This window comes from Cherax quadricarinatus, chromosome 44 (genome assembly GCF_038502225.1).
Source record: "Cherax quadricarinatus isolate ZL_2023a chromosome 44, ASM3850222v1, whole genome shotgun sequence".
NCBI classification, from domain to species: Eukaryota; Metazoa; Arthropoda; class Malacostraca; order Decapoda; family Parastacidae; genus Cherax; species Cherax quadricarinatus.
The window spans coordinates 1,519,711-1,546,644 of NC_091335.1; the positions used below are offsets into that span (position 1 = coordinate 1,519,711).

Consider the following 26,934-nt stretch of genomic DNA (forward strand, 5'->3'; position numbering starts at 1 on the left):
TTGGTGTAGTGATGGAGAAGTGTTGGTGTAGTGATGGAGAAGTGTTGGTGTAGCGAGGGAGAAGTGTTGGTGTAGTGAGGGAGAAGTGTTGGTGTAGCAAGAGAGAAGTGTTGGTGTAGCGAGGGAGAAGTGTTGGTGTAGCGAGAGAGAAGTGTTGGTGTAGTGAGGGAGAAGTGTTGGTGTAGCGAGGGAGAAGTTTTGGTGTAGCGAGGGAGAAGTGTTGGTGTAGCGAGGGAGAAGTGTTGGTGTAGCAAGAGAGAAGTGTTGGTGTAGCGAGGGAGAAGTGTTGGTGTAGCGAGGGAGAAGTGTTGGTGTAGTGATGGAGAAGTGTTGGTGTAGCGAGGGAGAAGTGTTGGTGTAATGAGGGGGAAGTGTTGGTGTAGTGAGGGAGAAGTGTTGGTGTAGTGAGGGGGAAGTGTTGGTGTAGTGAGGGGGAAGTGTTGGTGTAGTGAGGGAGAAGTGTTGGTGTAGCGAGGGAGAAGTGTTGGTGTAGCGAGGGAGAAGTGTTGGTGTAGCGAGGGAGAAGTGTTGGTGTAGCGAGGGAGAAGTGTTGGTGTAGTGAGGGAGAAGTGTTGGTGTAGTGAGGGAGAAGTGTTGGTGTAGCGAGGGAGAAGTGTTGGTGTAGTGAGGGAGAAGTGTTGGTGTAGTGAGGGAGAAGTGTTGGTGTAGTGAGGGAGAAGTGTTGGTGTAGTGAGGGAAAAGTGTTGAAGGAGGCGGCGTGAGAAGTGAACGAACACTTATGATAATTTCTCACAATTTTCGTCACTTGTCACAAACACAGTGTTGAGGTCGGTAACTCTGCCTCCCACCACAACCTCTTCTAAAACATCACCAACTATACCTTTAACGCACCAAAACCTCCACCATTACCACTTCTCTACATCCCGCACGACTCAGAACAACATAATAATACCATAATTAAGGGCAATAATGTGATAATTACTTGATAATAGCGTAACAAGTGTATATTATTGGAACATTGTTATGAACATCCGGGACACCATCCAACATGGAGGCTCAGAGGCGCATGTGAAATAACATTTTTAACGTTGTGGATTGTGTCGAGTGCGTTGATGCCGAGACGCACAGCTCTCTTGAGCGACCACCTCTCACTGGACTGTGTGTGTAGGCGACCACCAGGTAAATAAGACCATAACATGGCCGCTGCTAACAGCTGTGCACCAGTGTTTGATTCCTCACACCCAGGTGTGTCGAATTATATCTCCTCATGATATTATTGTGATGTGATGGTTCTTGTGGCTCCCTGGAGGTTGTTCTTGTGGCTCCTTAGAGGTTGTTCTTGTGGCTCCCTGGAGGTTGTTCTTGTGGCTCCCTGGAGGTTGTTCTTGTGGCTCCCTGGAGGTTGTTCTTGTGGCACCCTGGAGGTTGTTCTTGTGGCTCCCTGGAGGTTGTTCTTGTGGCTCCCTGGAGGTTGTTCTTGTGGCTCCCGGGAGGTTGTTCTTGTGGCTCCTTAGAGGTTCTTCTTGTGGCTCCCTGGAGGTTGTTCTTGTGTCTCCCTGGAGGTTGTTCTTGTGGCTCCCTGGAGGTTGTTCTTGTGTCTCCCTGGAGGTTGTTCTTGTGGCTCCCTGGAGGTTGTTCTTGTGGCACCCTGGAGGTTGTTCTTGTGGCTCCCTGGAGGTTGTTCTTGTGGCTCCCTGGAGGTTGTTCTTGTGGCTCCCGGGAGGTTGTTCTTGTGGCTCCTTAGAGGTTCTTCTTGTGGCTCCCTGGAGGTTGTTCTTGTGTCTCCCTGGAGGTTGTTCTTGTGGCTCCCTGGAGGTTGTTCTTGTGTCTCCCTGGAGGTTGTTCTTGTGGCTCCCTGGAGGTTGTTCTTGTGGCACCCTGGAGGTTGTTCTTGTGGCTCCCTGGACGTTGTTCTTGTCTCTCCCTGGAGGTTGTTCTTGTGGCTCCCTGGAGGTTGTTCTTGTGGCTCCTTAGAGGTTGTTCTTGTGGCTCCCTGGAGGTTGTTCTTGTGACTCCCTGGAGGTTGTTCTTGTGGCTCCCTGGAGGATGTTCTTGTGGCTCCCTGGAGGTTGTTCTTGTCTCTCCCTGGAGGTTGTTCTTGTCTCCCTGGAGGTTCTTGTGGCTCCCTGGAGGTTGTCCTTGTCTCCCTGGAGGTTGTTCTTGTGGCTCCCTGGAGGTTGTTCTTGTGGCTCCCTGGAGGTTCTTGTGGCTCCCTGGAGGTTGTTCTTGTTGCTCCCTGGAGGTTCCTGTGGCGCCCTGGAGGTTGTTCTTGTGGCGTCCTGGAGGCTGTTCTTGTGGCTCCTTAAAGGTTCTTCTTGTGGCTCCATGGAGGTTCTTGTGGCTCCCTGGAGGTTGTTCTTGTGGCTCCTTAGAGGTTCTTCATGTGGCTCCCTGGAGGTTGTTCTTGTGGCGCCCTGGAGGTTGTTCTTGTGGCTCCTTAGAGGTTCTTGTGTCTCCCTGGACGTTGTTCTTGTGGCGCCCTCGAGGTTGTTCTTGTGGCTCCTTAGAGGTTCTTCTTGTGGCTCCCTAGAGGTTGTTCTTGTGGCGCCCTGGAGGTTGTTCTTGTGGCTCCCTGGAGGTTGTTCTTGTGGCTCCCTGGAAGTTGTTCTTGTGGCTCCCTGGAGGTTGTTCTTTTGGCTCCCTGGAGGTTGTTCTTGTGGCTCCCTGGAGGTTCTTGTGGCTCCCTGGAGGTTGTTCTTGTGGCTCCCTGGAGGTTGTCTCTTGTCTCCCTGGAGGTTGTTCTTGTGGCTCCCTGGAGGTTGTTCTTGTGGCTCCCTGGAGGTTGTTCTTGTGGCTCCCTGGAGGTTGTTCTTGTGGCGCCCTGGAGGTTGTTCTTGTGTCTCCCTGCAGGTTGTTCTTGTGGCGCCCTGGAGGTTGTTCTTGTGGCTCCCTGGAGGTTGTTCTTGTGGCTCCCTGGAGGTTGTTCTTGTGGCTCCCTGGAGGTTGTTCTTGTGGCTCCCTGGAGGTTCTTCTGTCTCCCTGGAGGTTGTTCTTGTGGCTCCCTGGAAGTTCTTGTGTCTCCCTGGAGGTTGTTCTCGTGGCTCCCTGGAGGTTGTTCTTGTGGCTCCTTGGAGGTTGTTCTTGTGGCTCCCTGGAGGTTTTTCTTGTGGCTCCCTGGAGGTTGTTCTTGTGGCTCCCTGGAGGTTGTTCTTGTGGCTCCCTGGAGGTTCTTGTGGCTCTCTGGAGGTTCTTGTGGCTCCCTGGAGGTTGTTCTTGTGGCTCCCTGGAGGTTGTTCTTGTGGCTCCCTGGAGGTTGTTCTTGTGGCTCCCTGGAGGTTGTTCTTGTGGCTCCCTGGAGGTTGTTCTTGTGGCTCCCTGGAGGTTGTTCTTGTGTCTCCCAGGAGGTTGTTCTTGTGGCTCCCTGGAGGTTGTTCTTGTGGCTCCCTGAAGGTTGTTCTTGTGGCTCCCTGGAGGTTGGCCTTGTGGCTCCCTGGAGGTTGTCCTTGTGCCTCCCTGGATGTTGTTCTTGTGGCTCCCTGGATGTTGTTCTTGTGGCTCCCTGGAGGTTGTTCTTGTGGCTCCCTGGAGGTTGTTCTTGTGGCTCCCTGGACGTTGTTCTTGTGGATCCCTGGAGGTTGTTCTTGTGGCTCCCTGGAGGTTGTTCTTGTGTGTCTCTGGAGGTTGTTCTTGTGGCTCCCTGGAGGTTGTTCTTGTGGCTCCCTGGAGGTTGTTCTTGTGTCTCCCTGGAGGTTGTTCTTGTGGCTCCCTGGAAGTTGTTCTTGTGGCTCCCTGGAGGTTGTTATTGTGGCTCCCTGGAGGTTGTTCTTCTGGCTCCCTGGAGGTTGTTCTTGTGGCTCCCTGGAGGTTGTTCTTGTGTCTCCCTGGAGGTTGTTCTTGTGGCTCCTTGGAGGTTGTTCTTGTGGCTCCCTGGAGGTTGTTCTTGTGGCTCCCTGGAGGTTCTTGTGGCTCCCTGGAGGTTGTTCTTGTGGCTCCCTGGAGGTTCTTGTGGCTCCCTGGAGGTTGTTCTTGTGGCTCCCTGGAGGTTGTTCTTGTGTCTCCTTAGAGGTTTTTCCTGTGGCGCCCTGGAGGTTGTTCTTGTGTCTCCCTGGAGGTTGTTCTTGTGGCGCCCTGGACGTTGTTCTTGTGGCTCCCTGGAGGTTGTTCTTGTGGCTCCCTGGAGGTTGTTCTTGTCTCCCTGGAGGTTGTTCTTGTGGCTCCCTGGAGGTTGTTCTTGTGGCTCCCTGAAGGTTCTTGTCTCTCCCTGGAGGTTGTTCTTGTGGCTCCCTGGAGGTTGTTCTTGTGGCTCCCTGGAGGTTGTTCTTGTGGCTGCCTGGAGGTTGTCCTTGTGGCTCCCTGGAGGTTGTCCTTGTGCCTCCCTGGAGGTTGTTCTTGTGGCTCCCTGGAGGTTGTTCTTGTGGCTCCCTGGAGGTTGTTCTTGTGGCTCCCTGGAGGTTGTTCTTGTGGCTCCCTGGAGGTTGTTCTTGTGGCTTCCTGGAGGTTGTTCTTGTGGCTCCCTGGAAGTTGTTCTTGTGTCTCCCTGGAGGTTGTTCTTGTGTCTCCCTGGAGTTTGTTCTTGTGGCTCCCTGGAGGTTGTTGTTGTGTCTCCCTGGAGCTTGTTCTTGTGGCTCCCTGGAGGTTGTTCTTGTGGCTCCCTGGAGGTTGTTCTTGTGGCTCTCTGGAGGTTGTTCTTGTGGCTCCCTGGAGGTTGTTCTTGTGTCTCCCTGGAGGTTGTTCTTGTGGCTCCTTGGAGGCTGTCTCTTGTCTCCCTGGAGGTTGTTCTTGTGGCTCCCTGGAGGTTCTTGTGGCTCCCTGGAGGTTGTTCTTGTGGCTCCCTGGAGGTTGTTCTTGTGTCTCCCTGGAGGTTGTTCTTGTGGCGCCCTGGAGGTTGTTCTTGTGGCTCCCTGGAGGTTGTTCTTGTGGCTCCCTGGAGGTTGTTCTTGTGGCTCCCTGGAGGTTGTTCTTGTGTCTCCCTGGAGGTTGTTCTTGTGGTTCCCTGGAGGTGGTTCTTGTTGCTTAATGGAGGTTGTTCTCGTGGCTCCCTGGAGGTTGTTCTTTTGGCTCCCTGGAGGTTGTTCTTGTGGCTCCCTGGAGGTTGTTCGTGTGGCTCCCTGGAGGTTGTTCGTGTGGCTCCCTGGAGGTTGTTCTTGTGGCTCCCTGGAGGTTGTACTTGTGGCTCCCTGGAGGTTGTTCTTGTGGCTCCCTGGAGGTTGTTCTTGTGGCGCCCTTGAGGTTGTTCTTGTGGCTCCCTGGAGGTTGTTCTTGTGGCGCCCTGGACGTTGTTCTTGTGGCTCCCTGGAGGTTGTTCTTGTGGCTCCCTGGAGGTTGTTCTTGTGGCTCCCTGGAGGTTGTTCTTGTGGCTCCCTGGAGGTGGTTCTTGTGGCTTCATGGAGGTTGTTCTCGTGGCTCCCTGTAGGTTGTTCTTGTGGCTCCCTGGAAGTGGTTCTTGTGGCTCCCTGGAGATTGTTCTTGTGGCTCCCCGGAGTTTGTTCTTGTGGCTCCCTGGAGTTTGTTCTTGTGTCTCACTGGAGTTTGTTCTTGTGGCTCCCTGGAGGTTGTTCGTGTGTGTCCCTGGAGATTGTTCTTGTGGCTCCCTGGAGGTTGTTCTTGTGGCTCCCTGGAGGTGGTTCTTGTGGCTCCCTGGAGGTGGTTCTTGTGGCTCCCTGGAGGTGGTTCTTGTGGCTCCCTGGAGGCTGTTCTTGTGGCTCCCTGGGGGTTGTTAATGTGGCGCCCTGGAGGTGGTTCTTGTGGGTCCCTGGAGGTTGATCTTGTGGCTCCCTGGAGGTGGTTCTTGTGGCTTTCTGGAGGTTGTTCTTGTGGCTCCCTGGAGGTTGTTCTTGTGGCTCCCTGGAGGTTGTTCTTATCGCTCCCTTGAGGTTGTTCTTGTGCCTCCCTGGAGGTTGTTCTTGTGGCTCCCTGGAGGTCCTTGTGGCGCCCTGGAGGTTGTTCTTGTGTCTCCCTGGAGGTTTTTCTTGTGGCTCCCTGGAGGTTGTCCTTGTGGCTCCCTGGAGGTTGTTCTTGTGGCTCCCTGGAGGTTGTTCTTGTGACTCCCTGGAGGTTGTTCTTGTGGCTCCCTGGAGGTTGTCCTTGTGGCTCCCTGGAGGTTGTCCTTTTGGCTCCCTGGTGGGTGTTCTTGTGACTCCCTGGAGGTGGTTGTTGTGACTCCCTGGAGGTTGTTCTTGTGGCTACCTGGAGGTTGTTCTTGTGGCTCCCTGGAGGTTGTTCTTGTGGCTCACTGGAGGTGGTTCTTGTGGCTCCCTGGAGGTTGTTCTTGTGACTCCCTGGAGGTTGTTCTTGTGGCTCACTGGAGGTGGTTCTTGTGGCTCCCTGGAGGTTGTTCTTGTGACTCCCTGGAGGTGGTTGTTGGGACTCCCTGGAGGTTGTTCTTGTGGCTTCCTGGAGGTGGTTCTTGTGGCTCCCTGGAGGTGGTTCTTGTGGCTCCCTGGAGGTGGTTCTTGTGGCTCCCTGGAGGTTGTTCTTGTGGCTCCCTGAAGGTTGTTCTTGTGGCTCCCTGGAGGTTGTTCTTGTGGCTCCCTGTAGGTTGTTCGTGTGTCTCCCTGGAGATTGTTCTTGTGGCTCCCTGGAGATTGTTCTTGTGGGTCCCTGGAGGTTGTTCTTGTGGCTCCCTGGAGGTGGTTCTTGTGGCTCCCTGGAGGTTGTTCTTGTGGCTCCCTGGAGGTTGTTCTTGTGGCTCCCTGGAGGTTCTTGTGGCTCCCTGGAGGTGGTTCTTGTGGCTCCCTGGAGGTTCTTGTGGCTCCCTGGAGGTTGTACTTGTGGCTCCCTGGAGGCTGTTCTTGTGGCTCCCTGGAGGTTGTTCTTGTGGCTCCCTGGAGGTGGTTCTTGTGGCTCCCTGGAGGTTGTTCTTGTGGCTCGCTGGAGGTGGTTCTTGTGGCTCCCTGGAGGTTGTTCTTGTGGCGCCCTGGAGGTTGTTCTTGTGGCTCCCTGGAGGTTGATCTTGTGGCTCCCTGGAGGTGGTTCTTGTGGCTCCCTGGAGGTGGTTCTTGTGGCTCCCTGGAGGTTGTTCTTGTGGCTCCCTGGAGGTTGTTTTTGTGGCTCCCTGGAGGTTGTTCTTGTGCCTCCCTGGAGGTTCTTGTGGTTCCCTGGAGGTTGTTCGTGTCTCCCTGGAGATTGTTCTTGTGGCTCCCTGGAGGTGGTTCTTGTGGCTCCCTGGAGGTTGTTCTTGTGGCTCCCTGAAGGTTGTTCATGTGGCTCCCTGGAGGTTGTTCTTGTGGCTCCCTGGAGGTGGTTCTTGTGGCTCCCTGGAGGTTGTTCTTGTGGCTCGCTGGAGGTGGTTCTTGTGGTTCCCTGGAGGTTGTTCTTGTGGCTCCCTGGAGGTTGTTCTTGTGGCTCCCTGGAGGTTGTTCTTGTGGCTCCCTGGAGGTTGTTCTTGTGGCTCCCTGGAGGTTGTTCTTGTGGCTCCCTGGAGGTTGTTCTTGTGGCTCCCTGGATGTAGTCCTTGTGGCTCCCTGGAGGTTGTACTTGTGGCTCCCTGGAGGTGGTTCTTGTGGCTCCCTGGAGGTGGTTCTTGTGGCTCCCTGGAGGTGATTCTTGTGGCTCCCTGGAGGTTGTTCTTGTGGCTCCCTGGATGTTGTTCTTGTGGCGCCCTGGAGGTTGTTCTTGTGGCTCCCTGGAGGTTGACCTTGTGGCTCCCTTGAGGTGGTTCTTTTGGCTCCTAGAGGTTGTTCTTGTGGCTCCCTGCAGGTTGTTCTTGTGCCTCCCTGGAGGTTGTTCTTGTGCCTCCCTTGAGGTTGTTCTTGTGGCTCCCTGGAGGTTGTTCGTGTGTCTCCCTGGAGATTGTTCTTGTGGCTCCCTGGAGGTTGTTCTTGTGGCTCCCTGGAGGTTGTTCTTGTGGCTCCCTGGATGTTGTTCTTGTGGCTCCCTGGAGGTCCTTGTGGCGCCCTGGAGGTGGTTCTTGTGGCTCCCTGGAGGTTGTTCTTGTGGCTCCCTGGAGGTGGTTCTTTTGGCTCCCTGGAGGTTGTCCTTGTGCCTCCCTGGAGGTTGTTCTTTTGCCTCCCTGGAGGTTTTTCTTGTGGCTCCCTGGAGATTGTTCTTGTGGCTCCCTGGAGGTTGTTCTTTTGACTCCCTGGATGTTGTTCTTGTGCCTCCCTGGAGGTTGTTCTTGTGGCTCCCTGGAGGTGGTTCTTGTGGCTCCCTGGAGGTTGTTCTTGTGTCTCCCTGGAGGTTGATCTTGTGGCTCCCTGGAGGTTGTTCTTTTGTCTCCCTGGAGGTTGATCTTGTGGCTCCCTGGAGGTGGTTCTTGTGGCTCCCTGGAGGTGGTTCTTGTGGCTCCCTGGAGGTTGTTCTTGTGGCTCCCTGGAGGTTGTTTTTGTGGCTCCCTGGAGGTTCTTGTGCCTCCCTGGAGGTTCTTGTGGCTTCCTGGAGGTTGTTCGTGTCTCCCTGGAGATTGTTCTTGTGGCTCCCTGGAGGTGGTTCTTGTGGCTCCCTGGAGGTTGTTCTTGTGGCTCCCTGAAGGTTGTTCTTGTGGCTCCTTGGAGGTTGTTCTTGTGCCTCCCTGGAGGTGGTTCTTGTGGCTCCCTGGAGGTTGTTCTTGTGGCTCGCTGGAGGTGGTTCTTGTGGTTTCCTGGAGGTTGTTCTTGTGGCTCCCTGGAGGTTGTTCTTGTGGCTCCCTGGAGGGTGATCTTGTGGCTCCCTGGAGGTTGTTCTTGTGGCTCCCTGGAGGGTGTTCTTGTGGCTCCATGGATGTAGTCCTTGTGGCTCCCTGGAGGTTGTACTTGTGGCTCCCTGGAGGTGGTTCTTGTGGCTCCCTGGAGGTTGTTCTTGTGGCTCCCTGGAGGTGGATCTTGTGGCTCCCTGGAGGTTGTTCTTGTGGCTCCCTGGAGGTTGTTTTTGTGGCTCCCTGGAGGTTCTTGTGCCTCCCTGGAGGTTCTTGTGGCTCCCTGGAGGTTGTTCGTGTCTCCCTGGAGATTGTTCTTGTGGCTCCCTGGAGGTGGTTCTTGTGGCTCCCTGGAGGTTGTTCTTGTGGCTCCCTGAAGGTTGTTCTTGTGGCTCCTTGGAGGTTGTTCTTGTGCCTCCCTGGAGGTGGTTCTTGTGGCTCCCTGGAGGTTGTTCTTGTGGCTCGCTGGAGGTGGTTCTTGTGGTTTCCTGGAGGTTGTTCTTGTGGCTCCCTGGAGGTTGTTCTTGTGGCTCCCTGGAGGGTGTTCTTGTGGCTCCCTGGAGGTTGTTCTTGTGGCTCCCTGGAGGTTGTTCTTGTGGCTCCATGGATGTAGTCCTTGTGGCTCCCTGGAGGTTGTACTTGTGGCTCCCTGGAGGTGGTTCTTGTGGCTCCCTGGAGGTTGTTCTTGTGGCTCCCTGGAGGTGGATCTTGTGGCTCCCTGGAGGTGATTATTGTGGCTCCCTGGAGGTTGTTCTTGTGGCTCCCTGGAGGTTGTTGTTGTGGCGCCCTGGAGGTTGTTCTTGTGGCTCCCTGGAGGTTGATCTTGTGGCTCTATTGAGGTGGTTATTTTGGCCCCTAGAGGTTGTTCTTGTGGCTCCCTGGAGGTTGTTCTTGTGCCTCCCTGGAGGTTTTTCTTGTGCCTCCCTGGAGGTTGTTCTTGTGGCTCCCTAGAGGTTGTTCGTTTGTCTCCCTGGAGATTGTTCTTGTGGCTCCCTGGAGGTTGTTCTTGTGGCTCCCTGGAGGTTGTTCTTGTGGCTCCCTGGAGGTTGTTCTTGTGGCTCCCTGGAGGTCCTTGTGGCGCCCTGGAGGTGGTTCTTTTGGCTCCCTGGAGGTTGTTCTTGTGGCTCCCTGGAGGTGGTTCTTGTGGCTCCCTGGAGGTTTCCTTGTGCCTCCCTGGAGGTTGTTCTTTTGCCTCCCTGGAGGTTTTTCTTGTGGCTCCCTGGAGATTGTTCTTGTGCCTCCCTGGAGGTTGTTCTTGTGGCTCCCTGGAGGTTGTTCTTGTGTCTCCCTGGAGGTTGATCTTGTGGCTCCCTGGAGGTTGTTCTTTTGTCTCCCTGGAGGTTCTTGCGTCTCCCTGGAGGTTGTACTTGTGTCTCCCTGGAGGTTGTTCTTGTGGCTCCCTGGAGGTTGTTTTTGTGTCTCCCTGGAGGTGGTTTTTGTGGTTCCCTGGAGGTTGTTCTTGTGTCTCCCTGGAGGTCGTTCTTTTGTCTCCCTGGAGGTGTTTCTTGTGTCTCACTGGAGGTTGTTCTTGTGGCTCTCTGGAGGTTGTTCTTGTGGCTCTCTGGAGGTTGTTCTTGTGGCTCTTTGGAGGTTGTTCTTGTGGCTCCCAGAAGGTTGTTCTTGTGTCTACCTGGAGGGTGTTCTTGTGTCTCCCTGGAGGTGGTTCTTGTCTCTTTGGAGGTGGGTCTTGTGCCTCCCTGGAGGTGGTTCTTGTGTCTCCCTGGAGGTGGTTCTTACGTCTCCCTGGAGGTGGATCTTGTGCCTCCCTGGAGGTGGTTCTTGTGCCTCCCTGGAGGTGGTTCTTGTGCCTCCCTGGAGGTGGTTCTTGTGCCTCCCTGGAGTTGGTTCTTGTGTCTCAAAGGAGGTGGTTCTTGTGTCTCCCTGGAGGTGGTTCTTGTGTCTCCCTGGAGGTGGTTCTTGTGCCTCCCTGGAGGTGGTTCTTGTGTCTCTCTGGAGGTGATTCTTGTGCCTCTTTGGAGGTGGTTCTTGTGGCTCCCTGGAGGTTGTTCTTGTGTCTCCCTGGAGGTTGTTCTTGTGTCTCCCTGGAGGTTGTTCTTGTGGCTACCTGGAGGTTGTTCTTGTGTCTTCTTGGAGGTTGTTCTTGTGTCTCCCCGGAGGTTGTTCTTGTGGCTCCCTGGAGGTGGTTCTTGTGGCTCCCTGGAGGTTGTTCTTGTGTCTTCTTGGAGGTTGTTCTTGTCCCCCCGGAGGTTGTTCTTGTGGCTCCCTGGAGATGGTTTTTGTGCCTCCATGGAGGTGGTTCTTGTGCCTCCCTGGAGGTGGTTCTTGTGTCTCCCCGGAGGTGGTTCTTGTGTCTCCTTGGAGGTGGTTCTTGTGTCTCCCTGGAGATGGTTTTTGGGTCTCCCTGGAGGTTGTTTTTGTGTCTCCCTGGAGGTTGTTTTTGTGTCTCCCTGGAGGTTGTTCTTTTGTCTCCCTGGAGGTTGTTGTATCTCCCTGGAGGTGGTTGTTGTGTCTCCCTGGAGGTTGTTCTTGTGTCTCCCTGGAGGTTGTTCTTGTGTCTCCATGGAGGTTGTTCTTGTGGCTATCTGGAGGTTGTTCTTGTGGCTCCCTGGAGGTTGTTCTTGTGGCTCCCTGGAGGTGGTTCTTGTGGCTCCCTGGAGGTTGTTCTTGTGGCTCCCTGGAGGTTGTTCTTGTGGCTCCCTGGAGGTTGTTCTTGTGGCTCCCTGGAGGTTGTTCTTGTGGCTCCCTGGAGGTAGTTCTTGTGGCTCCCTGGAGGTTGTTCTTGTGGCTCGCTGGAGGTGGTTCTTGTGGCTCCCTGGAGGTTGTTCTTGTGTCTCTTTGGAGGTTGTTCTTGTGTCTCCCTGGAGGTGGTTGTTGTGTCTCACTGGAGGGGGTTCTTGTGGCTCCCTGGGGTTTGTTCTTGTCTCTCCCTTGAGGTAGTTGTCTCCCTGGAGGGTGTTCTTGTAGCTCCCTGGAGGTGGTTGTTGTGACTCCCTGGAGGTGGTTGTTGTGTCTCCCTGGAGGTGGTTGTTGTGTCTCCCTGAAGGTTGTTCTTGTGTCTCCCTGGGGGTGTTCTTGTGGCTCTCTGGAGGGTGTTCTTGTGGCTCCCTGGAGGTGGTTGTTGTGCCTACCTGGAGGCTGTTCTTAATGGCTCCCTGGAGGTTGTTCTCGTGTCTCCCTGGAGGTGGTGGTTGTGTCTCCCGGAGGTTGTTCTTGTGTGTCCCTGGAGGTTGTTCTTGTGGCTCCCATGAGGTGGTTGTTGTGTCTCCCTGGAAGTGGTGGTTGTGTCTTTCTTAAGGTTGTTCTTGTGTGTCCCTGGAGGGTGTTCTTGTGGCTCCCTGGAGGTGGTTCTTGTGTCTCCCTGGAGGTGGTTCTTGTGTCTCCCTGGAGGTGGTTCTTGTGTCTCCCTGGAGGTGGTTCTTGTGTCTCCCTGGAGGTGGTTCTTGTGTCTCCCTGGAGGTGGTTCTTGTGTCTCCCTGGAGGTGGTGGTTGTGTCTTCCTGGAGGAGGTTGTTGTGTCTTCCTGGAGGTAGTTCTTGTGTCTCCCTGGAGGTGATTTTTGTATCTCCCTGGAGGTGGTTTTTGTTTCCCTGGAGGTGGTTTTTGTCTCCCTGGAGGTGGTTCTTGTGTCTCCCTGGAGGTGGTTCTTGTGTCTCCCTGGAGGGCGTTCTTGTGGCTCCCTGGAGGTTGTTCTTGTGTCTCCCTGAAGGTGGTTGTGGTGTCTCCCTGGAGGTTATTCTTGTGTCTCCCTTGAGGTGGTTTTTGTGTCTCGCTAGAGGTTGTTCTTGTGTCTCCCTGGAGGGTGTTCTTGTGTCTCTCTGGAGGTGGTCCTTGTGTCCCCCTGGAGATGATACATGTCTCCCCCTGGAGGTTGTTCTTGTGTCTCCTTGGAGGTGGTTGTTGTCTCTCTCTGGAGGTGGTTCATGGGTCTCTCCGGAGGTGGTTGTTGTGTCCCCCTGGAGGTGGTTGTTTTGTCTCCCTGGAGGTGGTTCTTATGTCTCTCTGGAGGTTGTTGTTGTGCCTCCCTGGAGGTTGTTTTTGTGTCTCCCTGGAGGTGGTTCTCGTATGTCCCTGGAGGTGGTTCTCGTATGTCCCTGGAGGTGGTTGTTGTGTCTCCCTGGAGTTGGTTGTTGTCTCCCTTGAGATGGTTCTTGTGTCTCCCTGGAGATTGTTCTTGTGTCTCCCTGGAGATGGTTCTTGTGTCTTCCTGGAGATGGTTCTTGTGTCTCCTAGGAGGTGGTTGTTGTCTCCCTGGAGGTGGTTGTTGTCTTCCTGGAGATGGTTCTTGTGTCTCCCTGAAGGTGGTGGTTGTGTCTCCCTGAAGGTGGTTATTGTGTCTCCCTGAAGGTGGTTGTTGTGCCTCCCAGGAGGTTGTTCTTGTGTCTCCCTGGAGGTTGTTCTTGTGTCTCTGAAAGTGGTTCTTGTGTCTCCCTGGAGGTGGTTGTTGTGTCTCCCTGAAGGTGGTTCTTGTGTCTCCCTGAAGGTGGTTGTTGTGCCTCCCTGGAGGTGGTTGTTGTGTCTCCCAGGAGGTGGTTCTTGTGTCTCTGTGTAGGGTGTTCGTGTGTCTCCCTGGAGGTGGTTCTTGTGTCTGCCTGGATGTGGTCCTTGTGTCTCCTTGGAGGTGGTTGTTGTGTCTGCATGGATGTGGTTCTTGTGTCTCCTAGGAGATCGTTCTTGTGTCTCCCTGGAGGAAGTTGTTACCTTGAGGAAGTTTTTTGTTTGACGTCAGGGAAGGTGGTCTTTATTTGTCAAGACCCCATTTTGATTCTGTATTCTACAGAATGTCGAGTAGCAAGGTGATCCCATGATCCATGTAGGCTGCTGAGCTAACATCTGTAATCATAAATGCTTTGTTACTGTATTACCGTTTTTCAAGGAAAAGTTGATGCAGATGGCATCATGGACATCCTTGACCTTAAGATCACTTACAGTACAGTATCGTGATTTCCTTGTTTGCCAGAACCAGGACAAGAGAAGTGTTATTCAGGAAATGTATAAATTGTATTGATTAGACTTTTTTGTAGGCAAGCAAGTAGCAAGCTTATAGAATTAACTTAGCATAACTCAATTCATTTGCTTTACAGGTACACATTCCTTTATCCGAAACCCTTGGGGCCAGTAGTGTTTTGAATTTCAGAATTTTTCGAATTTCAGAATGAAGGTGGGTCTAGGGCAGCACCCAATAATCAAACATTAACTCTGCAGCAAAAACATATGAATACTCACACTAAGTGGGATAAATAATAACTACATCTTCCGATGTGTTAAAAAAAAAAAATACTACTATGGCTTATTTATAGAGTAGCATATTGATAAATGAAATAATGGAATAATTATAGACCAGGAACATGATTCTCAAGTGATGAAGCAGCACTATGATGAGACGGCATTTTTAAAGACTTAAATGATCACACATTTTCACCATATCGTCAATGGAGACTTTTTCACCTGTGTTCACAATGTCATCATCATTATCATCACTACTATTCTCATGCTGTTTTGTATTTAACACCATTTCTTTAAATCGTAAACAATGATAGTTCCAACACCATATTCTTCATTAAGATGCCACTCTAACACACCCCAATTAAGCTTCTGCAGTAACTCTACTTTCTGCATTATTGAAAACATCAGATGCTTCCTTTTCTTTTTCTCACTGTTACCCATAGGGGTATCTGCAGCTCTTTTTGACATTTTTGCAGTGAAATTTAACACAGTCACAAAATAAAAAGCAAAAAAATATCAGTGAACAGCAGACGCACGTGTGAACACTACAAGCGCTGAGACATAACTGACACCTGCCACTCTGGCAGTCAGTGACTGATGCTCTAAACCACGAAAAAACTTTGGTTTTCAGAACTTTTTGAATTTCAAAATTTCAGATAAAGGAATGTGGATCTGTAGTTGCCTGTCACAATTTTTGTTTTTTGTTTTTTAGAAAACTACCCTGAACTACCTCTATATGAAGTCATGAGAGTTTTGATTCCCTGACATAGTTCAGTACACTGGACCCTCGACTAACGCTATTAATCCGTTCCTGAGAGCTCATCGTTAGTCAGAATAATCGTTAGTCAAGTTAATTTTCCCCATAAGAAATAATGGAAATCAAATTAATCCGTGCAAGACACCCAAAAATATTGAAAAAAAAAATTTTTAACACATGAAATATTAATTTTAATACACACAAACTGAAGAAGACATGCACAGTTACATGACACTTACCTTTATTGAAGATCTGGTGATGATTGATGGAATGGGAAGAGGGGAGTGTGTTGATGGTCTTAGTGTTTAGAAGGGGAATCCCCTTCCATTAGGACTTGAGGTGGCAAGTCCTTTTTCCGGGTTACTTCCCTTCTTCTTTTAATGCCACTAGGACCAGCTTGAGAGTCACTGGACCTCTGTCGCACAACATATCTGCCCATAGAGGCCTGTACCTCCCGTTCCTTCATGACATTCCTAAAGTGTTTCACAACATTGTCAGTGTCACCATTAAACACTTGTTCAGGTTTCAGTCCTTCACTTTCTATGTACTCCTTGAATTCTTGCACATATTTTTCAGCTGCTTTTTGGTCCAAACTGGCAGCCTCACCATGCCTTATCACACTATGTATGCCACTACGATTCTTAAATCTCTCAAACCAACCTTTGCTGGCCTTAAATTCACTCACATCACCACTAGTTGCTGGCATTTTTCTATTTAAATCGTCATGCAACTTCCTAGCCTTTTCACATATGATCGCTTGAGAGATGCTATCTCCTGCTATCTGTTTTTCGTTTATCCATACCAATAACAGTCTCTCAACATCTTCTATCACTTGCGATCTCAGTTTCGAAAACATAGTTGCACCTTTGGTAAGAACAGCTTCCTTGATTGCCGTTTTCTTGGCCACAATAGTAGCGATGGTTGATTGGGGTTTTGTGTACAGCCTGGCCAGCTCGGAGACATGCACTCCACTTTCATACTTAGCAATGATCTCTTTCTTCATATCCATAGTAATTCTCACCCTTTTTGCTGTAGGGTTGGCACTAGAAGCTTTCTTGGGGCCCATGGTGACTTATTTTGCAGGTGCAATCACTAAAAAGGCTGTGATAATATGAAATGTTCCGATTGTATGCTTGGAAGCGACCGCAGTGGCTGGCTGGCTTGTAAACACTGGCCAGAAGTGGACGCGTCTCAGACGGAACGAATAGTGTTGGTCGAGTTTTTTAGCGCTAATCGAGGCAAAATTTTTGCGATAAAATGTATCGCTAGTCAGATTTATCGTTAATCGATGCCATCGCTGGTCGAGGGTCCACTGTATATACTTGTCAGTTTTGACTGAAATTGCCCATCATAACTTCATTTTGGTATCTAAATGCCTTTTATGATTTCACTCCAACAAGTTTGAGTTAAGGAGTGTGTATAGCATACCTATGGCTACCTTCTCATGTTTTTCAAGCAATTGTAACCAACCAGATTGTGTGTAGAATACTGTCCTGTGTAGTGCAATCTTTATAATACAGCCTCACCTCACTTAGTGACGTACTCGTTTACTGACGACTTGGACTTACGACAGGCTCTCTAACCAGTAAGCATACCTGAATAATGTATATTAGAACTGATTTCCTCTATTCTGTTTATTACAGTATAGAGTACATTACTGTATAAACATTTAAATATAGTATACTAAAAGTGTTATAAATTGTGCAAAGGTGACATTAAAACAATGTCAAAGATCATTAGCACCAACCCACTACCATTACCATATGCTCCTTGCTTAGCGACAAATTTGTTTACTGACGTGGTCTTAGGAACAGAACTCTGTCATTAAGTGAGGAGAGGCTGTTCTGTATTTTGCTACAGCAATTCTAATTGTTGATATGCAGTGCCACTTTATTCCCTTCCTATTTCTGTCACTGTAATAATTTAAACTTGACCTGACTCTTCAGATTTGACGATGTCTTGGTTATTGTAATATCCAGGTTTTGTACATACATTTAAGTCTTAGTTTGTATACAGTATTTTATTTCTTGTGTAATGTGATTTAGCTGTTTGTAATAACAGAACCTCAAAAAAAAATTCCCCTGCAGGTCTTTTGTCCCCTGTTTTTAATCAACTTCCTTGCTTTTTTTTTTTTGTGCAATTGTTACAGTATTTTATTTATCTGAAGTGAAAAATTTATCTTGCCTTAACAATTAAAATAAAAATACTGAAATAATAAATGGTTCATGAGATGCATTAAATTGTAATTCTCTTTACTTTGTATAATTGTTTTATTAGGTTTTTCAGTGTCAGTTTCACTACTGCCAATATCCTCGACTCACAACATTACAGAACTATATATTTATTTATGTTATGTTTTTAGTACTGTACTGTATTAAGCAGTTTCACTTGTAGTCTAAGATCTCCAAAATGTGCTATATGCTGTTGACTCTTCAAAATATTTTATGTATTATTTGTATGTAACGTATGTTTTTTTGAAAATAAACTTTTGAATTTTGAATTTAGGTGTTTGTAGTTTTACATCCCTTTCCAATACACACCAGTGTAGCTTTTATCAATCTAAAGCCAGATATAATGTAGTTGGCTGATGATGCCATCTCTTCATTACAGAGAGATTTACTGTCATCCCAGACATAGTCTGTGTTATCCTTGCTATTGAATTTATTCCATTTGTCAGTGCTTTTTCATTGTAGTACAGTGGACCCCCGGTTTACGATATTATTTCATTCCATAAGTATGTTCAGGTGCCAGTACTGACCGAATTTGTTTCCATAAGGAATATTGTGCATTAGATTAGTCCATTTCAGACCCCCAAACATACACATACAAACGCACTTCCATAAATACACTTACATAATTGGTCGCATTGGGAGCTGATCGTAAACCGGGGGTCCACTCTACTTGTCTAGCTAGTAATTTATACCATTTGCCCTAGACATCCATTCACCACTCATTGCTTTTTTGGCAGACTGTTCAATAAGATTGTGATCCTTCTCCCTGAAATAATTAGCTCAATATCTGTCATATACTAGTAAGCTATTCCCCACTCCTTCATGTTCAGTTCTTCCACAGAATTTATCAGGTCTGTTAGTGAATGTTAAAAACTTAACATGCCCATCTGTCAGTGGTATGTCATATCAGTGGTATGTCATATCAGTGGTATGTCATATCAGTGGTATGTCGTATCAGTGGTATGTCATATCAGTGGTATGTCATATCAGTGGTATGTTAAGTAGGATTTCATTACCTAGTGTCACATCATATTCATTATAGGTCAACAATACTGACCTGTGGAAGTTCATTCCCTGGCACCACCCGCTGGCATGGGGCAGTTACAATGTAGGTATCACTGAGACGGGACATTCTGGCAGATGACACACCATTTCAAGTGACTGTAACACTTAACAGACAATTCTGTCTGTTAAATGTTAGTCACTTGTGGATTTAGTCCCATATTTTCAAATTCCATTAAACTGAGGTTTGTTAAATCAAGGATGAACTACAAGTATTTGAAATGAATATGTAGTTGTGTAGAGAATATTTTGCTAAAATTTTGGTATACTGTACAGTGGACCCCCGGTTTACGATCAGCTCCCAATGCGACCAATTATGTAAGTGTATTTATGGAAGTGCGTTTGTATGTGTATGTTTGGGGGTCTGAAATGGACTAATCTAATTCACAATATTCCTTATGGGAACAAATTCGGTCGGTACTGGCACCTGAACATACTTCTGGAATGAAATAATATCGTAAACCGGGGGTCCACGGTATATACAGTGGACCCCCGCTTAACGATCACCTCCCAATGCGACCAATTATGTAAGTGCGTTTGTACGTGTATGTTTGGGGTCTGAAATGGACTAATCTACTTCACAATATTCCTTATGGGAACAAATTTGGTCAGTACTGGCACCTGAACATACTTCTGAAATGAAAAAAATATCGTTAACCGGGGGTCCACTGTACTTTGTGGAGAACAGAAATAGAAACCTCTCAATAAAAATTATTTCTAAATAAATTTTACATCAGATTTGGGTTCACACTGTGTTTCAGAGAGCATAACTCTGTATATCACACTTTTGTGATTAATACGATATTGAAAATTCAAAAGAAATATTGATCAGATTAAGAGAGATTTAAGTGTGAGAAAGCCATTGAGCAAAAAAAAAAAAATGGATGATATAATCTTTTCGCAAGTTGCCTATCAGCAAAAACAGGGAAATTTATACATGCTACCAATAATACACTTTGTTGTTTAACCAATCTATTCCATGTTTATTGATGGTTGGCTAACACAATTTTTACTTTACAAACCAATAAACTGGATAACCTAAGGGGCCAGAGTTTAAACTAAATGGACAAGTCGGTTTCTTAATTTAATTGTGATACATTTTAGCAAGCAAGTCAAATAGGCAACTAAAGATGTTGAAAGTATCAGGGGATATAGATAGTGTTGGAATGGTGGTGTGTTTGATACATACATGAAAGAAGGGAAGGTACCAAAGGATTGGCATATAGCGTGCATAGTTCCCTTGTATAAGAAGACAAGGGAACGAGAATAAGTAAGAATTATATAGGGATAAGCCTGTTGAATATACTAGAAGAAATTTTTGGTAGAATTATTATTGAAAGGGTTAGGGTTAAGACAGTAGGATTGCAGAAGAGCAGGGAGGATTTAGGAAGGATAAGGGATATGTACATGAAGTGTTTAAATTGAAACATACAATTGAGCAGTATTGAGATAAGGATAAAGAATTGTTTGTTACATTAATGGATTTAGGCATATGATGGGGTGGATAGGGGAGCCATGTGGCAGATGTTGCAAGCGTATGAAATATGAGGTAGGTTACTAAAAGCAGTTAAGAATATTTATGCAGAGAGAAATGCTTAGGTTAGGGTATGGAGGGAGGCGTAATATTTCCCAGTGAAAGTAGGACCTGGGGATGTGCAGTGAATGCTAGTGTATGGGAAAAAGATGTGGGAATGAGAGAGACTGTATCCATTACAAGGTGGAAGTTATCACAGTTACTCTTTTATGATGACACTTTTGGGGGATTCTGAAGATAAGTTGCAAAGATTGTACATAAATGAAGGAAATTATAAGTGAGCATAGAAAAGATCAACGTCAGGAGGGTAATGAAAAATCTAGGCAGCGACAGATTGAATAGCAGATTGAAGGGAGTGTGGAGGAGGTAGGATGTGTTTATATATTTTTGAGTGGATATGTCAGCAAATGGGTTTGTGAAAGACAAGGTGAGCCATAGAATAGATGAGGGGAAAAAGTTAGATGGTGTGTTGAGGCATTGGTGGAAAGAAAGTTTATATATGGAGGCAAAAAAGGGAATATACTACAGTATAGTGGTACCTACACTTTTATATGAATTTGAAGTATAGATTTTGAATGCTGCAGAGAGAAGGATGCTAGAGGCATGTCTATCTAGCATTTGTTTCAGGTGGAAGTCTTGTTTCCTACAGAGAAGGATGCTAGAGGCATGTCTATCTAGCATTTGTTTCAAGTGAAAGTCTTGTTTCCTACTAAATGCCTCTACCTTGTTCTGTCAGTATTTCTCATCGATTTCCTTTGTTTTAATATTCATATCTATACAGTGTACATGTATAGTAATACAGAATTATACTACACTTAACATTATCATCACTTCTACTGCCTCTCCTGCCATTTCCCACCAACACCATATCTGCTTCCCTCCTCCTTTTCCTACTTTCATGGGATGTAGTCATTTGTTGAAGATAACAGAATAATACAGGAAAAGATGGTTAAAGATATTTAAAGTATCGTCTGTTCTTATTAACACATTGCTTTTTCCACTGTATGTTCATGAAGAATTAGCTGATCATTAATAGAAGTACTGTATCTTAGCAGCTTATTTACAGTGAAGTAATCTCTCAGTTGTCATAGACAAATACTAATCATTTATTGTTTACTAACAAACTAAAATTCACTGGCCTCTTATTATTTCTTGTGCTTTGCTCACATTTACACTGTACTGTATCATGTTACATCTCACTCAGTTGGTGTGGGCAAACTTACATTCTTCCTGCAGATTAATAATAATAATAATAATATTATCTTTATTTCTATAAGTACATGTACAAGGTATACAGGCCTAGCTGACATCAGTGATATACTACCATATAAAAAGCTGCTAGTTATGCAGAGCATTTTGGGCAAATTAGGTCAATTTAGTCCCAGGATCCGACCCACACCAGTCGACTAACACCCAGGTACTCATTTTATAGTGATGGTTAAACATGGACAGCAGGTGTCTTATGGACACACGTCTTAATGTTATCAAGCCGTACAGGGATTTGAACTCCGGACCTCAGTGTGTGAGCTGAGTGCGCTAGTGATGGAGCTACGGAACACCAGTAAACTTTTTTCACCACTTCAATCATTGCTATTCATTCATCATGGTCTTAGCAATGTGCACATCTATCTTTCAAAATGCAGATTTTGACATTATCATTCCTCATTCTCTTTCTCTGATAATATATACAAATTAAAGAGAACATAGCATTTGACCTATACACCTTGTATGTGTTTACATTACAGAGTGACGACATCTCTTCAGAGACTACTACTACCTCCTTCACCAAAATGCCTATAGTAAAAAAAGTACCAGACTGGTGAGGAGGATATATCCAAATTTGACCCCTGACTGCTGGTTGACTGTGTTGCTCAGACTTTCACTCTAATTCTCTTAACTGTCATGTATTTTGCTTGTGTAGTTATCTACAGACTAACTCGCCTAACTCACAAAATTGTAATAACACGATTACAAACAAACCATGGTACAGGTGGGGTTAGAACCCATGGCGAGCAAGTATGTGAGTGTGTAAGCCACTGGGCCAGATGGCTACAATAGGATTCATCCAATTAGGTATATTTATACATCATAGGGAGGTTATCATGGGCCCTGAGGCCCATGCTAACCCCTCTAACCCCACCGATACCATGCTTTATATACAGACTAGTTCACAATATTTGTGAGTGATGTGATAATATAACACCATGCTCAATTGTGTATATACCATGTGGACTGGTTGATAATAATTTGGATACTCATACTGTATTAAATAAAATTATTTTATGGTTTTCTTGTATCTTTTAATGTTTGAAAAGTTTTGTGTTTGTTACTGGAGGCGTAAAGAAACAGGTGACCTGTTGGCATGCACTTCGTGTGATGTTGATCTTCCTGTGTTTTGATTCCATTTTCCTAGCCAGCATATAAATTTAATGTTACTACATGTTTATGTTAACAGTTATTTCAATATTTCATCTGGTGTTGAGTTGTACACATTTCCTAATACACTAAGTAATTCAAATGCAATAATCATAATTATTTGTGCTTATGAATGGGTGGTAATGTAAGAGTTATTATAACAATAATAATGATAATACTGTATACAATAGTTTTTTGCAAAGGTTTTTGTTGTAAAGAATTATTATTTCCATAATTTAATAATTACATAAGGCATTGTGTAGAATGAAAGAGGTAGAACAACTGGGACAGATGAGATTAAGACTGAAATGTTAGAAGCACATGAGAATATAGTTTTGGAGTGGATGGTGTATTTGTTCAGTATACTATATGCATGAAGGAAGGGAAGGTGCTTACAGAGAGGCAAAGAGCATGTTTAGTTCCTTTATATCAGGGAAAAGAGAGAGAGAGAATGAGTGAATATCATAGGGAATAAGCCTGTTGAGTATACTGGGTAAAATATGTGAAAAAATTATTGTTGAAAGAATTAGAGGTTAGACAAAGTAGGATTGTGGAGAAATAAGGAGGATTTAGGAAGGGTAGAGGATGTGTCAACCAAGTATTTACATTACTTGGACAAGGGTAAAGAACTGTATGCCCCATTTATGTACGTACAGCCTCTCCTCACTTGGTGACATACTCCTTTACCGACGACTCAGACTTACGACGGGCTCTTTGACCAGTATATTTATACCTAATTAATGTATGTTAGAGCTGATTTCCTCTATTCTGTTTATAATATACAATACACTACTGTATAAACATTTAAAAATACATACCAGAAATGCTATAAATACTGCAATGGTGACATTAAAACAATATCAAAGATGGTTGACACAAACCCACTACCCTTATGTATGCTCCTCACATACAGACAAATTTGTTTACCGACGAGGTCTTAGGAACGAAACACTGTTGTTAAGTGAGGAGAGGTTGTATTCAGAAAACTCATGTGATAGGGTGGATTTGGGAAGCAGTGTGGCATATATATGTAATAGGTAGTAAGTTACTAAAATCAGTACAGTAAAGAGTTTTAAGAAGAAAGTGAGGTTCATATTAGGGTATGTAGGAGAAGAGACTGTTTTCTCGTAAGAATAGGCCTTACAGATGTGTGATGTCATCATGGTTATTTAACCCTTTCAGGGTCCAGAGGCCAAATTTCAAAGTGCACACCAGGGTCCAAGAATTTTCAAAAAAAAATTTTGTTATTTTTTCTTATGAAATGGTAGAGAATCTTTTTTTGAAGGTAATAAAACAAAAGTACAAAATTTGATGGAAAATTTATGAAATTATGCTCTCGCAAATTTTGACGTGTCAGCGATATTTACGAATCGGCGATTTTGCCGACTTTGACTCCCATTTTAGGCCAATTACATTATTCCACTCGACCAAATTCTTAGCTATTTCACTAGTATTACTTCTATCGATTGAGCACAAGAAATCGCCAAGTCAACTGTTTCAACTACAAAATAAAGTGATCGGAATTTGGTAATTTGGCCAATTTAACACAAAGTTCAAAATATTCCAATTTCAAAATAGGGTTCAGAATAAACAATGTAGGTATTCCTGGCACTAAACTAACATTTCCTCTGTTCATTAGTTATGTTTTGAGGCTTTACAAATGAATTTCATTTTGATTTTTTTATTCACATAATGAATTTTTATTCAATCAAAAAATAGAACATTTACTGTTATGCAATATTGTAATTGTATAAATATCATCACCACATTTGTGAATGTTTATTAGACCCACCAGCTGGCGTGTATTAGACGTGTGAGGTCGTTTGTTTACTCTTGAACATCGGCAAAAATTTAACATTTCCACTACTTTGAGCTCAGTTTCAAGCCATTTCCAGTGCTAAAACCAATCAAAATCATCTCTATTTCTGTAATATGTCTTCCATTCTATCAAATGAGACCAAGAAATTGCAAATACAACTATAAAAAACATACGAAAAAACACTGCAAAGTCGCTGTTTTAATCGAAAATCACGGTTTCCGTTTTTTTTCTCATTATACACTGTGTGCTGCAGGATTTGTTTTATGTGGTGCACACATACCACATAGATGTATTCTCTCATATCTAGGCCCAAATTTACCACTCACAGTTTATCAGAGTGAGCTGAGCTTGTGGTGTAGATCTACGGTTTGGACCCTGAGCGTAAAGCTGTAGATCTACTGCACGGACTCTGAAAGGGTTAATGTACAGTTCCTGTTTAGGAATGGGGTTGTAAATGCTATGGCATTGGGAGAGGTGTGTAATTAAACGAAGAATCTGCTACAAAGGAGTTGTCACATACGTATTCTCTTTGCTGGCGACAGTTCTTTTGGTAGTATCCAACGAGAGGTCATAAGGGCTAGAAGGTAGGTGAAGTGTTGAGGCATCTGTGGAGAGAGAAGTTTATCTATGAAGGCAAAAAGAATAGTGTACCAGAAAATAAAAGTAACAACCTCATTCATTTGGGTGTGAGGAATGGACTTTAACAATTGGAGTGAGGAAGAAGCTGTAGGTAGTGGTGATGTCATATTTGAGTGCAATGTGTGGTGTGAACATATGTAAAGAATTTGGAGCATAAAAGTTAGAGGGCAGTGTGAGGGCTTTGAAAGATATTATTCAGAGGGCAGTGGAGGATTTTTTAAGTGATTTAGATACTCAGAGAGGATGAAGCAAAATAGAATATTTAATAAAATGTAAAAATAAAAAATGGAAGGAAGAAGCACTTGGGGATTTTTCTGCATGAACAGTTGGAGAGAGGGTATGAAGGAGATTTAAAGTGGTAAGGGATTAAACATCTAGTAGTGGGATTAAACATCTAGTAGGTGTGTTAGATCAGAGTAAGTGTAGACAGCTGGTTCTAGGGATTTGATGTGCTGATTGGAGTGCGTGAGCTAAATAACGTTTATGAAGGGATTTAGGGAAACTGGTTAGCTGGACTCGAGTCCTGGAGTTGGGCAATGTTGTACAGTACCTGCACTCGAAAGGAGGGTTGGGGATGTTGTAGTTTATTGGATCATTTGAATTGTGATGTCTGTGCACTTTGGCAAGGCAGCTGCTGAATGAATGATAGTGAATGTTTTTTTATTTTTTTGCCTTGGCAGAAGACATCAGTAGAAAAAAATCATTAATTAAAAGTATGGATCCTCTTTTTCAGCTACCCTACCTCTAGATATAGTATAAATTGCTGATTATAAATGTTTTCCTAGTGTCCATACTTCTTGAGATATGCAAGTCTAGTTCAACTATGTACATACATGTTCCTTCTTGTCAGTGGTGGTAAGAAATCTTGTTTGTTAACTTTCTTGTATACATATATAATCTCACATGTGACTTATCACATCTCTTTTTTAACTCCTGTTGGCCAAAGATGGGATATCTCGTGCCTTCGGCTGCCTTTCTTTGTAATTCTTAATTATTTTGTGTTCCAGAATACTGCATTTGTGTGGAATTTGTCCTTACAGATGGGTTTATGAGTGTGTTATCCTTACAATTCAAATGGCTTACTTGGAAGATGTATCTGTGATCCATTCTGACTCTCAGTGTGTTTTTGATATATGCTTATAATGTAATAGCAATGAATGTATGATTTATCTTTACAGTATAAATGCATCTAGGATTTTCACTTTCAGTATATCTTGTGATTTGTATTTGTAATGGAATACAAGTTTTTATTACTATCCATATAACATGAGTGTGTGTGAAGTACAGCACTGTATATCCTTAGTATAGATGTGCCTTGTGCTTAACCTTACTGTTAAGATACTTATACAGTGGACCCCCAGTTAACGATATTTTTTCACTCCATAAGTATGTTCAGGTGCCAGTACTGACCGAATTTATTCCCATAAGGAATATTGTGAAGTAGATTAGTCCATTTCAGACCCCCAAACATACACGTACAAACGCACTTACATAAATACACTTACATAATTGGTCGCATTCGGAGGTAATCGTTATGCGGGGGTCCACTGTATTTCACATCTCATTTGTGTGGAAATATCTTTTAAGATTACTGTTATGGTTCACAAATGCCAGTGAATCACTGTACAAGTGCAGTATTCTTATTATTAAAATAGGGAATGTGTCCAGAATGTTTATTACAAATTTAAATTAACTTTTTCCAACCTGGTCAGGACTAGAAGAAACAATATACACCGTTATGCACCTCATCTAGCTGCCTCTCCAAGGCACTAACATTGTGGTCTAGTGTTAACACATGGAACCGCAATCCTTCCTCACTGTGCTTTGAGAGTATGTGTACTCTAAATCCCAACTTTGAGAACTTAAATCAGGCTATCCAGTTAACTGACATGAACTTTTGATAGATACATTGTTTAGTGCCTGTACAAGTTAGCATACCATTTTTCGTTACTTTGTGAAACCTTTCAACGAGTGCTTGGGAAAGCGCTTGAAATTTTGGCATGAAGTTAAGCCATACAGTATTTAATTTGTTTCAAAGTGAATGGATTAGGTGTATTTTTTTTAGTTAATAGGAATGCAATATTGTGTTTGTATTATGTACAGTACAGTATAGAAAGTGTGGGTCAGAGGGAAGATTTCAGTGTGTTGAATAAGTCCAGCCAAGGTACTGTGGGACACAGCTAGTGTGATCAGTACCTGAAGACCTTGCCAGCTTGCTGTGTTTTGCCAAGGCCATAGTAGCACTTGCAGAATTATTATAATTATTTCCTTTCAGAAAATTAATACAGTATAATTACAGGTGCATAAAATACTTTAATGATGAATAGTAGAGGCCTTTTAATTAACCTTTCATTGTATACAGTAGTTAATTTTCATTGTGACAAATAGTCACTATTCAGCCTAAGGATAATTATGGAGTGAATAGCCTGTGTTTATAATTGAATGTTGTATTGGAAATTTATGAATTATAGTGTTTAATAATCCTAAACACTAATTTATTTACTAACATGGCTATTTCAGGATGGAAAATGCCGGGAACATTGGTTCCCGACGGCGTGAAGGCAAGAAATATGCTGTAGAAGATGAAGCTTTAGATAGAATTGCTAAAGAGGTAAGTGTTACCACCTTTTTCCTCAACCATTTTCCCTCCAAGGTAAAGTGACCCAAAGATGGAAACACATTTATAATGTTTTTAGTGCTGTCAGCTATCAAGATTTTATTCGTTACAGATGCTCCTTGACTTACAGTTAGGTTATGTTCAGACAAACTCATCATAAGTTGA

The 26,934-nt window shown here is 45.3% G+C and overlaps 1 protein-coding gene across 2 annotated transcripts in view; it reads right to left on the minus strand.

Moving 5' to 3' along the window:
- Positions 1 to 11,323: 11,323 nt before the first annotated feature.
- The window catches only part of LOC128697561 (uncharacterized protein DDB_G0286393), a 53,662-nt gene continuing 38,051 nt past the window's right edge, over positions 11,324 to 26,934 (minus strand). The window contains exons 3-4 of one of the 2 annotated variants that reach the window (XM_070093947.1): positions 24,034 to 24,118; positions 11,324 to 13,302 (exon numbers count right to left, since the gene is read on the minus strand). In XM_070093947.1, coding sequence (XP_069950048.1) covers positions 13,244 to 13,302; positions 24,034 to 24,118 — 144 coding nt within the window. In that variant the 3' untranslated portion in view covers positions 11,324 to 13,243. Of the gene's footprint in view, positions 13,303 to 21,121; positions 21,689 to 24,033; positions 24,119 to 26,934 lie in introns of those variants that run through there. The other variant, XM_053789346.2, reaches the window with a different exon arrangement.